Source organism: Cavia porcellus, unplaced genomic scaffold (assembly GCF_034190915.1).
Source record: "Cavia porcellus strain 051 isolate PalLab524CR breed Dunkin Hartley unplaced genomic scaffold, mCavPor4.1 scaffold_32, whole genome shotgun sequence".
Taxonomy (NCBI): Eukaryota; Metazoa; Chordata; class Mammalia; order Rodentia; family Caviidae; genus Cavia; species Cavia porcellus.
Window position 1 is genome coordinate 5,383,016 of NW_026947515.1, and position 14,679 is coordinate 5,397,694.

General features: G+C 40.7%; 1 protein-coding gene across 1 annotated transcript in view; it reads left to right on the forward strand.

Moving 5' to 3' along the window:
• The first annotated feature begins 2,846 nt into the window (after window positions 1-2,846).
• Window positions 2,847-14,679, forward strand: part of LOC134474481 (zinc finger protein 345-like) — a 97,811-nt gene continuing 85,978 nt past the window's right edge. The window contains exons 1-2 of the mRNA XM_063242651.1: window positions 2,847-3,017; window positions 3,216-3,452. Coding sequence (XP_063098721.1) covers window positions 2,847-3,017; window positions 3,216-3,452 — 408 coding nt within the window. The remainder of the gene's footprint in view (window positions 3,018-3,215; window positions 3,453-14,679) is intronic.

Here is a 14,679-nt window from a genome sequence, read left to right on the forward strand (position 1 = left end):
TCCAGGAATAAGAAAGGGAGGGCTGGAATATGTCTTGAAGTAGAGCACTTGCCTCGTATGAAGGAAGTCCTTAGTTCCATGCCCAGCATAACACTGTATAACAGCTTACAATTGATTTCTAAGACCATAGGGAGAATGAAAACTGGATAGAGGAGCATTATTTGCCACAATAAAGCAAAAGAAATGACAAGCTTAGTGCCCTCAGAGAGGAAAACTGATGAGACCACATTTCACTGCAGAACCTTGGAAGTAGAGACATTCCATGTGATACAAATCTATAATTGTGTGCTACTGCTTGTTTTCTTTCTGTCAAAAAAAGTGCACCATTCTTGTGTTAGGCATTGAGTTGGGTACTGAGATACAGTTATTCCCAGTTGTCTTACTTACTTTTCACTGGTTATTGAGACAAAATACCTGATGCCCAACATGAAAGAAGGAGAGGTTTATTTCTTACAGGTAAGAGATTTCAGTCCACACTCAGTTGGCTCCAAAGCAAAATGAAATGGCTGAGGGGCAGCAGTTTGTGATGTCTACAAAACGCAAGCAAGAACAGCAAAAAGAAAGAAACACCTTCTTCTCTCAGGTACAATGTAGGCTAGCTCCACTCCACTGCACATGGAGCACACATAACACCAATCTAAGCACTAGACAATCAATCAGAAATACTGGATTTGGTCGCATCCATGATTGCATGAGGCTTGGGAAGGGCACTGACATTTACGTTTATTTATGTTTACCATGACATTAGTAGAGGCAAAGAGCCTCCTCTCATTCTCTCACCATGAACTTTACAGTCTATTGAGGTAGGGACGATATTCATCATATCATTATTCAAATACATGCTAAGCATTCCTAATCCAAAGTCTGAAGTCTGAATGCTACAAAGTCCAAAACTTTTGAGTACAGATGTTTTATGCCAAAAGTTGAAAATTTCACAGCAACAAATTTTGTTTCAGATACAAAATGTTTTTAATTAAGATTATTGGTACATGTTAGGTGTAAATAACGATCATGTTAATCATGGGAAATTTCCAGCATACATGTTATGAATTATTTATTCTCCATTCTCCTACTTTTGCTTCAACTCCCTTCCCCTCCTTATTTATGAAAGTTTTGTTTCCTTCTTTTCTCATCATTTTTTTCTTTTCCCTTCCTTCCTTTCTCCCTCCTCCATCCCTAATTCCCCATCTCATTAGATAATGTTCACAATATTTATTTTATTTTGCCTCTTATCTACATTTTCAGTTTCCCACACCAGAGAAACAACATAGTACGCATATCAAACACAAAATTATTAAAAATATATAAAACTGCCTTCAGGCTATGAGTTTGAATTATATATGAACTATAAATAAATTTCATATTTAAACTTGGGTCCCATCCTCAAGACAATATATTATGTCCTATGCAAGTTCTTCAATAAAAAAAAATTCAGGAATTCCTAACACTTCTGGTCCGAATCATTTTGTATAAGGGATAGCGAATATGCAGATGTTTAATTAACAACCTCAAGGAAGAAGTACAAAGGCTGATCAAAATATACAGCTAATATTCAAACTTTTAAAATTTACTAAAACAAAAGATACATGCCCATTAATCCTCCTTAAAAAACATCTCCTTAAAAATAAATTGAAGAAAATACATCTCCTTGCTTCAAACATACTTCTACATTTGTTCTTTCTTTTCTGAAGCAGTTTGGAAGTCCTCCTTTGTGAGTCTCTTTATAAAATGAGATAAAAAATATAGTGAATGCAGTTGCTGAATGCCATTCAATGAAAAGGAAGGTTCATAAATACATTATGGTGCAGCCTCATCCACCGAATTCACCAGATCGGGATCCTTGTGACTTCAGATTCTTCTCCAAAATCAAAATGACCATGAAAGGTAAATAGTTTGAACTGATTCAAGACATTGAGGCAGCCACAACAGCAAAACTGAAAAATCCAAAGCGGAACTGCAGCGGTGCTGTGCTAAGTATCGGTTTGTTAAGAGAGATGTTGGTGCAAAGCCCACTGGGTTAAAATTCTGTCCCTTGATTTGTCATTGGAAATGGTATTTAATGTTGGTGTCTAGGCTCACACAGCTATGAAAATGAAGATAATTCCTAACTCCTACTCTTGTAAGAATTAACATATGTAAAGTGCCTCAAAGAGGCCCTGGCCTGATATCCATAAGTGTTAAATATGCTTGTTAGTATGTTATATTCACATGTAAACGTACTTATAAGTTATGAAGAAATTCAACGATGGACACCTAAAGCACTCATTTCTCTGTAATAAAGAAGGGCAACAAGGCAAATAGCAGTGATACCTGGGCACTTGCTATATGTTAGGAACCATGGGAAGAGCTCTGCAGGGTTTTCATCAGATCTTCACAGCAGTGCCCAGAGATGAGTATTACCATTCCTCAGGGTTGTTTTTTTTTTAATGGAACACACCCTCAATATTTCAAAGGAAAATAACAGCAGAGTAACAATAGTGGAAATTGAGGCTCCCAGAAGAGAAGCAGTGTGCCTAAGGTGTCAGGCCCGGGAAGATTTGAGTCCAGAAATCTATAAATTCCAAGCCTCAGTCCACTCCTCTGCTTCCTCTCATAATGGGCCTGGGGCTGGGTCTCCCAGAAGCCTCATCAGAGACCTCCACCTGCAGCCAAATCCTGCCTCAGGGGGACCCTAAAACCCAATGCAATGCCCACTGCGTCATTGTTGCCTCACAGGAGGATTATGCACTTATTGTGTCCCAGGTTCTGGCCCCGCCCCTTGCCCGCCTCTCACATTGCTTGACCCCACCCCCTGGCCTCAAAGGAAGATTACACTCCACCAGGCCCAACCTGGGCGGGCCGCGCCCATGGACCACCCTGAGCCACGGGCCTGCACATCCCAGCTCATCCCGCCCGCCCCGGCCTTGCTTTGCAGTGGATGCTGGTCTTGTGCATGGAGTCGCTATTTTGCAGCTAGCAACGCCATCTGGAGACTGGAGCGCTCTTCCTTAGGCGGCCTAGGCTGTGGCGGGGCCAGGGTTGGGGTCTGGGACAGGTAGAAGGGCTAAGCCCAAGGTGAGTGGCGGCTTGGCCCGGTGGCCCTGATGTTAGCGGCGCAAGTGCCCAGGGCGGGATGTCTTGGGTCGGGGGCCCAGGGCGGTAGCGGGCGCGGAGTAGGGGCGACCTGGCCTGAGGTCTGCAGGGCCCCTCTCTCCCTTCCTCTCTCTTCTGCGTAGGGGATCAGCATGGCCAGGCCTGACACGTCGCCCCGGGATCCCCGGTCCCCCCTGACAGGCGCTGCTGGGAGCCCAGCCCTGGTGTGGGACCTGTGGTGCAGTGGCTTGGGGTTTCACATGGCCTCTGCTGTCAGTGAGCTTGGCCATACTGAGCCGCAGACATTTACCCCAAAAGGACGATTGGATTCTACTCAGAACTCCTCCCTGCAGAGATTGAGAGAAGACCTAGATGTAACAGTAAGACAGTAGTTATTATTCTACCTGTACATGCTTTGGCTCCAGTCCATTCCATTGATAAGGGGGATTCTGCTTCTTTTAATATTGGCGGCACTTGGGTGTTTAGGTTTTGTGAGGAGAATGAATGCAGGCCGGGGCTTTGAGGCATGAGGAAGTGTGATAAGTAGTGTTTAAAAATTTAAATCCACAAATGAAGATAATTCACCCACATTGTTAAACTCTGCTGCAGAATAGCCATCTTCTCCATATTTGGCTGTCTCTAAGGATTACTACCCAGTTCTGCTCACATCATTTATATATTTGCATAATGTTGAATGTTTATATTACATGCATAGGTAGACTTGTACTTAGTTATCCTATTACTGACTGTGTACACAAGTCTAGTTTCTCTTAGAAAAACTGCGTTGAGCATATATCTTTGTTTCTTGGGATAAATTCCAGAAATTAGAAATACTAAATCAAAGTTCTGTGTTCTTTCCCTGGCACTTGATATGAATTTGTCCTTAAACAAAGCATGTTTAAGACATCTTTCAAAATCTAGGAATTTGCCCAATTATCTGGATAAATTTGGAGTTCAGCAAGGTGTTGAGTCATTTTCTGGGCAGGCTGAGAGATAGGCCACACAACCTACTGTTGGATTTTGTTTTTAAGTCATGTACCAGGGTCATCTTTTTGTTTTGATTGAGTCTATTTGGTTTTGTTTCATTTGGTTTTATCCTCTTTAAAATAAAAAGATAAAAAAAAAACACTTTACTGCAAGGCATGGTGGTGCATGCCTGTAATCTCAGCACTCAGGTGGGTTAGACACCAGGATCACAGGGAGTGTGAGGCTAGCCTGAAATACTTGGTGAGTCAAGGTCAGCCTGCAGTACATAGCAAGATCTTGTCTCAGAACAAAACAAACAACCCCTTTTTCATCTTTTCTTATTTTAATGTAGCACAAGTAGATATTAATAGAGAAAATATGAAAACACTTATAAGTAGATTAAAGTTTTCATCCTATGCAGTTTATATATATGAAAATATAGTATACTTTATATGCTATATAACTTTATATACTATGAAACTGCATAGTTTCATACTATGCAGTTTGTATACTATATTCAGTGATCCTGGGAATTTCTGCATGAGCTGTATATGTATGCACTTTTAAAATTTGTTTTTGTCTTTGTTTCAATTTTTTAAAATTTTTAGAACAGGGTCAAAATAATTTACTCAGTTCCCCAGGTTTGGTTTAAACTTGTGCTTCTTCTTCCTTAACCTCCCAGAGTGCTGGGAGTACAGGTACAGGCTATCCATCCTTAGAAATTCACAATGATTATGTATGTTTATGGGATAAAATGTGCTTTTGACCTATGGCTCCTTTTTAAAAAGAATCAGTCTAGATAAAGTATATAGGACCTTCTTAACCTACAAATTCTTTCAGAGTTATTGGGACTATAATCCCATTGTTTAGCAGTTTTGAAAGCTATCCTTTTTATTAACTGTGGTCACCATGCAGTTTAGGAGAGAATTGAGAATTTCTTCTCCATTGTCACTAAGATTTTGCATTCTTGGGTGAACATCCTCCTTTCTAAATCCCTCATGGAATTGATCTTTTTTAAAATCAAAGTGCCCAAGAAAGGTGTGGAGGTTCAAGCTACTTGGGGCACACAGCTCTTCAGAAAGACCAGGCAATGGTACTCTGAAGCCCCTCATGTTGCTCCCAGCTTTTTGTTTTTTGTTTTTTGTTTGTTTGTATTTTCCTTAACAGAATTCTGGGAATTGAATGCAGGGATGTCTTAGTTACTTTTTATGGGTTGCTGAGAAAAAATACCTGATACCAAAAGTTGGGAAAGGAAAGGTTTACTTCTTACAGATTTGGAGTTTTCAGTCCGTACTCAGGTGGCTCAAAGGCAGACAGGACTGGCGGGGCCACAGTTCATGGTGGCTGCAAACAGCAAGGAGGAAACAGGCAAAAGAGCAAGACAGGCCTATTTACTGCAATTATATCACATTTTGGCTCCATGCCTAGGCCTGTGTAGCACTCACACCCTTAATCCAAATGCTAAAAAATGAACTGGTCACAGATGCATAATAAACGCTCGAGGCCTGGGGGCCACAGACATAAACTATGACAAGGGCCTTACACTGAACAACGGTAAATTCTGTTTTTAAAATTATTTTATTTTGAGCCAGTGTCATCATAAGTAACTACACTGCTGAGACATCGTTCTTGGATGTAGATTCTTACATGTCTATGTGTGGATGCACATTGATATCAGAGACATTTCACTTTCAAAACCGAGTCTTTGTTCTCACATCCATGTATTATTTCATGATCAGATTCCTTAGCTTCTTTCCCTGGTTTTTGTGGCCCACACTGATGCCCCATACCCTTTACATGGAAGATAGGAATAGTCCCAATTCCTTCCTGCTTCAAACAGCTGTGAATCAAACTCTTGAAAAGAAATCTTTCAAAGTTGCGCAGTTCTCTGTGAGAGATAAAACTCTATTATTAATCCTGCCAGATCCAGGGACACTTGCGTAGTGCTCTGATGGGAGATGCAAGACAGGGCTCTGCTCCACCCCCATAGTCTCCCCAGTGCTGTTCAACACCTGCCTTAAAACCTGCCATCACATGGAGACACAGCACATCTCAGGGATGTGTGCCTGCATGAATCAGTTTTGGAAGGCTTAGTGTTATCTGCATTTGTTGGCCACATGTGGTGATTCTCTTTTGAATTACAAGTATTTTTCATCTCTCACAGAATGGAGTCTTGAAACCTCTTTCACATCTGTATCACAAACTATCTGTCTGAATATGGCTTGTAAGGAAAGTTTTCTTGTTGTGGTTTCTATATTCTTGTTTCTGCTTTTCAAATGCAATGAATCAGACCTTTCTAGCTCCCCTCTATCACTGAAATCATGGGAAAGCTTTCCCAACATGAAAAGATGAGTAGACACACAATGATCTCTATATTTTCCTGATAGATTTTGACTATCTGGGGTTTTCTCTTCTATCAAAGAGCAATAGCAGTCAGTGTCATCCAATAAAATTTGACTGAACAGACTCTAATACATTATTATTAAAGACCCAGAGTACTAAATCACAGTGAAAAAAGGTCAGAGGTGGGTGGGGTATAGCAGGAGAGGACAGGGGTATGGATGGGTCCAAAACTGAGCAGAAAGCTGGAACTCAACAGATGTGGAAATTGTACAAATTGATGATGTGCTTATATGTTACTGAATTGAACATGAGGAAAGGAATGGTATCTTAATTATTATTTTAAATTGTCCTAGAATTTAATCTTTAAAAGAATTACAGACTTAGGAGTAGAAATGAAAACTGAAAATAAAACAAGGGGTGCAAGGAAAGAGGAAAGGAAAGGCAGGTGCTTTGCAGGACTTGGCCCTAAGTGGAGCTCAGGATGCTTGCTGTGGAGCCAGTAAAAGCCTCAGCTCAAGAGTTCCTCAAGACAGAGTACCTGGCCTTAGTTTTCACTTTGATCCCAAAGCTCGAGAGGTCACTGGAGGTGGATCCAGTATAAACTCTGTATGTTGGACTTGAGCTCAGTTAGGTACTACCCTGTGTCAGCAGAAAGAGAAAAATCACCAACTGTCCTTGTTCCTTGCAGGCCCTAGAACTTCCCAGTACCTGCCACAAACAGTTCTGTGCACAAATCCACCCCAGCAAAGCTTCCCATCCTTCTTCAACCCACTCACTTGTGCATGCCTCAGTGTTGCAGGAGGTCTCAAGTCTTGGAGTCTTTGTCTGTGTAAAGTGTCCCATGCACTTCCTAGGAGGCCACAGACCCAGGCCAAACCCTCCTGACTGCAGTTCTCATTTTCAGTGAGCTCAGGTTGGTCCAACTCAGCTAGGCATCTTATAGAGATGGACATCAACCTCCTGCTCCAGTGGCAGAGAGCCCTGCCCCAGCCTTTTCTTGGGCTTGAATGGGTCATTGCTGGCCCATGTGCTCCTCATGTGCTGATAGAAGTCCCTAATAGTGCTGCAACCACTTTTCCTCCATTCTTTAGCAAAGCCTGACATACACCTCCCTTTCCAACCCTTGTGGCCTGTCATCTCTGTGATCCAGGGTGATATCTGCAGTGTTACTCTAGTCATGGTCACTCTAGAGCGGTGCTGTGCTATAAATATCTGCAAAGTTAGTGGGCAGAGAGTGTGGGTTCTGCCTGCCTTTCCTCCATCTTCAGTTTATATAATGATGCATCACCCCATTCTGTATGCCTTAGAAGAACTCCTCTTACCCTGTTATGTGTTCACATGTACAGAGGCCAGGAAGTTAGGCACATTCACAGTAGTGTGGGTATTACTTGTTCTGCTCCCCAGGGTGACTGTGTGGCCTGCACAACATTGAAGCAAAAGAGAGCAGTGTGTATATTTAATCTGTTCATTACATCTGTCAGAGTCTAGTAAATTGATGATTAAAGACACCCACCAGCTCTCTCCATGATTTCTCTGTGAACCTGGTTCCATGATAGCTCACAGAGATTCCTTCTCTGGATAACGTGGAAGCCCATAGAATGACTCCCCATTGTCCTTCACAATAAACAAAAGCTTCTTCAACCAAGTGATGGATCCTTGGCAGGATGCAAAGCTTTCTGAGGACTGAGAAAAAATAGCAGTGCAGGTAGTGTCTCGCTTTGAGGCAAAAGATAGGGGTTTAGATTGAACATGTCATTCTGACTTCCTGTGTAATCCTAGACAAGTCACCATGCCTCTCAGGACCTTCCAAATGTGTTCCTCTGCTCTATGGTGGTCATCCTGGCATCTGCTACCTGGGGATATCATCAGTGGTGTGTGATGACATTTGTAAAATCTGTGGGCTGATGTCACATGTAGAGCACAGAATTAGAAGTGAAATCCAGCAAAGGGTAGGATAGAGGGAGAATACAGTGCACACAATTCCTGGCTCCTGCTGTGTGGTGGTATAAATGAGACTTACCTCCTGCACATGCTTCCCTGGGGCCTTCATGAGGGGGTGGAAGTGCCTTGATTCAGCCATCCTTATTTTCCCTAAGCATCTCAATTTCTTCTATGTATTGGTGCTGGGGCCTCAAATCAGTACCTCACACACAGGCTAAGCAAGCGTTATGGATGGAGCTACACCCCCAAATCGATGTCCATAGCTCCTGTATTCACACCTGTGTGAGCCACCAGGCCTATGACCTATGACCTGCTCAGTTGCTGAGAGCTCATCTTCTGGTGCCCATTTCCTGAAAGGACTTTTCCCTATATTACGGGCCTAACTTACTAGCTTATTATTATTTAGTGTTATTATTTTGCATTAGTGGTGCTGAAATTGAGCCCAGAGCCTCATGCATGGTAAGCAAGTGTATCCTGAGCTCTCTCTCCATTTCCTGACTCACTCTTAAATAACTAAATATGGCAGAGGTTATGTGATAGTCTACTAAGGTTCACACAAATAACTTTGACCAACCTCTCCTGATGTTTTCCTGTGTTCTATTTAGTATCCTAGGTTGTCTTTTTGGTTTTTTGTTTTTTTTTTTTTTTGATCCTTCTCTGGATCTCTGGCTCTGAAGAAGTCACAGATATCTCTGCACTTTCACTGAGGAGAGGCTGATGAACCTTGAGCAACAAAAGGGAAAACAGACAGAGGAGACAGCAGTCTTTTGTCCTGAGTCTTGCCTGTAGGCAAGGGACTGAGCCTTAGAGTATATTCTGCCCTAGTAGCATATTCACTGAGTGTGTAGCCATATGCACCAAGCTACTATGGTAGCAGCCCCAGCAAAGCCTCCTGGATTCCTGATACACAGCAACTCTTGATAGAACAGAGTATTATCTCTTGTATCAGATAAGCACAGACTGACCTGTCTTCTATCATACATGTGTCTTGTCATATTTTGAAAATATATGTAATGACTGGACAAAATTTGACCTCTCTGCCATCTTTCACCAATCAGTCATTCTGAGGTTATTATATAATGTTTTTCTATGTTTTTTTTTTTTTTTTTAGAAAACTTTCAATGCATAGCTTGCTGTGGTTTGTTTATTCATTCAGGCGTTATTGGGTAGTCACATGGTAGTTTTTAGTTAATGAAAACAAAGTTGATTAGACTATCTTCTAAAATTCTCTTCATGACATATAGAGGATTAGATGCACAGAATGTTAAGGTAGTCAGATGTGTTACTCTTAAACATACTACCAAAATGATTTCTTAAGTAAATATATGATTAGTAAGGTAGAAGAAGTCTCCTTCCTGCACTTCCTCACAAACACCAGTGTACTTTGACCTAAAAATCAAAGTCTGCTCATAGTGCTCTTCAAAACATAAGAGGGTTTCTGCTTGTGCAATGAATATTCACTTACCTGACTACTGATAATTATAAGAGACATGTACAGACTGGGAAGGGTCCATCTGACTCCCAAGGGCAAGTTGAAGGCTTTAAAAGTGGTAGAAATGTGAATCCCATGCTGGCCTTGGAATCACTGCTGGTTCCTGCTGAAGTCATACTGCATGACCCAGGGAGCACCACCTCCTTCTGTCCCATGACTAGGACAGTCTCTGTGGGAGTTCCCTGGCATTGCATGACAGACCTGCTACTTGACAGAAGGTGGAGGAGGCGGAGCCTCTAGCCTGAAGATGGGGACTTGAGGGACTGCTCCTCTCTACCCAGAATACATGTATACAATCTGTTTAGCTCTGCAATAGGGAGCTGGCAAAGCAGTTGAATTAAAATGTGAGTGAAACTGTCCCAACATAGGTGGTATAGCTATGGGAAAGTTGTGCCCACAGGAGATGTCCCAAATTTATTCCAGCCAGCACTCCCTCTATGTGGCAAGTTCTACAGAATGTGCAAGGGACAGCCTGTGAGCAGTTGGCAGAATTTGATAAACTTGTTGATAGCAGCACCATGGGATCAGAGATGCCAGGGCAGCCAGGTGCTGATTTGGAGAACATGACCACACTACAGGGACTGGGCCCTGTTATGTACAGTGTCTGGAGTTGGATAAAAAGAAACTAAGAAGCATAACTGGGTACAGCCCCACTTTGTATTCAACAGGTAAATGCAGCATTGAGGAACCCCATTATGAAGGGGATACCACTTGACTTGTGTAACTGTGTATCACTGACAAATGTTACAAACATTTGGGGTGGCAAACAAGCTTCCCAGGGTGGTGCCTACCAATTGGCTTACTGTGGAAGCCTCATAGATCTGTGTCAGAATGGGCTGACAATAACTATCAACACAATGACCAGGACACTGCACCTGGGGATTCCCATATATCCAGGGCACCATCAAACCCATCATTATGGACACACCACAATATTCTGAAACAGTTCTATGGGTGCCACAATACTCAGCAGGTGCCACCATATTGTACAGGTAGGTGGGTGCTTTTGTCTGGTGGTTGTGTTGCTACCAAAGGCAGGGATCATGGGCCTAACCCTCCAGATTGTAACTATTGTCAATGAAGGACCCAAGCTGTGAGCCTCACTTGCTAGCCTTCATGTTGCTCATGGATGAAACTTCTTAAATGCTAAAGGTGGTTTTGCAAAACCACATGAGCCTTTATTTGTGAACCACAGCACAAGGAGGTCCTTGCATCCTCTTGCATGTAGAATGTGGCATTTATATCCGTGGCAAGCAGAGATAGAAACAAGAGGCCTTGCAACAAATGGATGTACATCTGAGAAGCCCGAACTGCCACCATATGCCCACCCATCGAACCGCCAACGTAGGAAACCTTGGACCACCACTCAGGCCCACTCCTTGCAGAACTCTCCCACCTCCTGGACCCAGTATTGCAGTTGATCTTTGGGCCCAACCCTTTCTTCCAAAACCTTAGACTATAGGGGATTACCATGCTGGGTCAATGAGAGATTCAGGAACCCATCATTCAAACAAAAACCATCATCAGGCTCCAGTCAGTTTGGTGAGTTTATCTCTAAAATAGAGACCTGAAGTGGGTAGTAGGAGCAGAAATGATGCTCCCTCCAACTGTAAGCCCTTGGGAAAGCTGGCAAGAGAGTGAGTAACTCTCCACATAGAGAATATCAGACAAATTGACTAGTGTGCCAATAAGGCCTCCTCCAACTTAGCGAAAATTAAAAGAGCTCATAAAACACCCAATGACACAGTAGGGCCTCAGCTGACACAAACGCTGTGGACAAGGAGATCTGGTGACCTGCAACAACCTGAAGACATAGGAATAGCAGGAACTGAGCGTGAACCTACATCAATAATTCTAGGCTAGTTAGCCCAAGAAGAATATAGGACTCACAAAACAGGCCCTGCTGGAGGAATACAGGTGACTGGCTCTCCTCTTCATTTTGGTATCCAGCAATTGCACAAATATCAACCACACAGTAGAACCCTAAAATTCACACTATGTTGGAACTGAAAGGCCAAATATTTACCCAAAGAGTGAAAAGGACAAAACAAATTGGCAAAATGAAATCTCAAACATCTAGTCCATCAGGAGCAAGTACAGGCAACACTGAAATAGAGGATCTTAAAGTCATACAAGAGGAATCTCCGAAAAGATAGCAAATAAAGTAAAGAAACAAATCCATGAGGCTATAGCAGAAATCAAATTAGAAAGAATCACCATGTAAAGACAGAAATACCAACCTTATTATGCTAGTTTCTCACCATTGCTAGAGAAGAAATACATAAAAAAAAAACATAAGAGCATAGGGAATTGATTGAAATTTTCAATGAACAATGTAGAAAACAAGCAGAATCCATGAAACAAATTCAGAGAAATAACCAAAACAAAAAAAATTCTGTTGAAAGCTCACAAAACCATTTAAGTGAAGCTGAGGATAGCTTGAGAATAGAGTCGCAAATAGTGATTATGAAAGTTTAGAACTTATAAAAATAACAAAGTAACATAAAATGACAATTCAGTAGCTTCAAGAGGATTCCAAGAGAAATATTATAAGAGTTGTAGACACCCGTGAAGATTCAGGAGTCAATATTAATGCCATCAGTAAACTATTAAAGAAGTAATAGCAGAAAATTTCCCAAAGGCAGGAAAAGTCTGATATACAAATAAGTGAGACATACAGAATGCTAAACCATCACAACCAACATAAATCTGCACCCAGATATATAATAATTAGGATCTGAGATATACAGCATAAAAACAGAATACTGAAAGCTTTTAGAGAAAAGACACAACTCACACATCAAGAGAAGTCTATTAGAATCTCGGCAGAATTTTCAGCACAAATCTTCAGGTTAAGACACGCTTGGAGTGAAGTATTTCAAGCCCTAAAAGAAAACAACTTTCAACCCAGACTGGTTTACCAGTAACATTTTACTTCAAATTTAATGGAGAAACAAGATACTTCCATGACAAAGAACAACTGAAGCAATTCATGTCCACCAAACCAATCATATAAAAAGTACTGAAAGACATGCTAGATAGAGATAAAAAAGACCACAATCTCTAGAACAGAAAGAAACCACAAGAAATTAAACAAGAGAGCAAAGCAGGAAACCAACAACAGAAACACAACATGGCAAAATCAAGCCAGTAAATATCAGTGATATCCATAAATGTAAATGTGCTCAACTCACCTATCAAAAGAAACAGGTTAACAGAATGGATCAAGAAATAGGATCCCATAGTATGCCATATACAAGAAACACATCCGACTCAAAAAGAAATTCAGATTAAAAGTCAAAGCATGGAAAACAGTTTTCACACAACAGGAACCCAGAAAATAGCAGAGCTAGATATACTCTTTTCAGACAAAGTGAACTTCAAACCTAAAATGATTAAAAGAGATAATGAAGGCCACTACAAACTTATACATGAAAAACTACAAAAGGAAGCAGTAACAATTATAAATATATATGCACCAAATACAGGGGCACCCAACTGTGTAAGACAAATAATAATGGACATGAACACAATTGTAATAAGACACCTGAACACCCCACTGTCACAAAGAGATATGTCACCTGGGACAAAAAGTCAGCAAACAAATAACAGAACTGAATAATACCTGTGAGTGAATGGACTTAGTGGATGTTTACATAGTATTCCATCCAACCACATCAGAACATACAGTCTTCCCAGCTGCAAATGGGACATTCTACAAAACAGACCATATATTATCCTATAAAACATTCTTAAGTAAATGCAAATGGAGCAAAATTATGCCATGCATATTATGTGACCATAGTGCCCTGCAAAACTTGCATAAATGCATGGAAATTAAATAATCTTCTGAACAACTAGTGGGTTACAGAAGAAATTAAAGAAGAAATAAATCAATTCCTACAATACAATGAAAATGCAGAAACAACATATCACAACCTATGGGACACAATGAAAGCAGTCCTAAGTGGGAAATACATAGTAATAAGTAGTCACATCAAGAAAATTGAATGAGCACAAATAAATAATGTAATGGTACATCTCAAGCTTCTAGAAAAGGAAGAGGAAGTCAAACCTAAACTTCCTAGAAAAGTGGAAATTCTAAAGATTAGAGCAGAAATAAAAGCAATTGGAAGTATAAATACAATAGAAAGAATTAATGAATCAAAGAGCTAGCTTTTTGAGAGAATAAAACTGATAAACCTCTAGCCAAGCTTATCAAGAAAAAAACCTAAATGATAAGGACTGAAAAGAGAGAAAATGCTGTAGATCCCATGGAAATTCAAAACATCATGAGCACCTACTTTGAAAATCTCTACTCACATAGGATGGAAAACAAGAAATAGATCTCTAGAAACACATGAACTATCCACACTCAATCAAGAAGATATTCCAATTTTGAATAACACAAAATCAGTTGTTTTAATCAAAAATGTGATTCAAAACTTACCAACAAATAAAGGCCAGATCCTGCTGGATTCAGAACTGAATTCCATAGGAAATTCAGAGAAGATCTGACTCCAATACTCCTTAAACTCTTCAATGAAATTGAAAGAGAAGCAGTCCTCCCTATTTCATTCTTAATAACAAGTGTCACTCTGATACCAAAACCAGAAAAAGATCCAACCAAAAAGCAGAACTATGAAAAGAATTTCATTAAAATATTGGCAAGTAGAGTGCAGCAAATCATCAAGAAGATTATACAACATAACCAAGTTGGATTTATTCCAGGAATGTAGGGGTGGTTCAACATATACAAATCAATAATGTAATACACTACATCAACAGAGTCAAAAGTAAAAATCACTTGATCATCTCAATGCATGCAAAAAACCTTTTCATAACGTACAGAACCTGTTCATGAA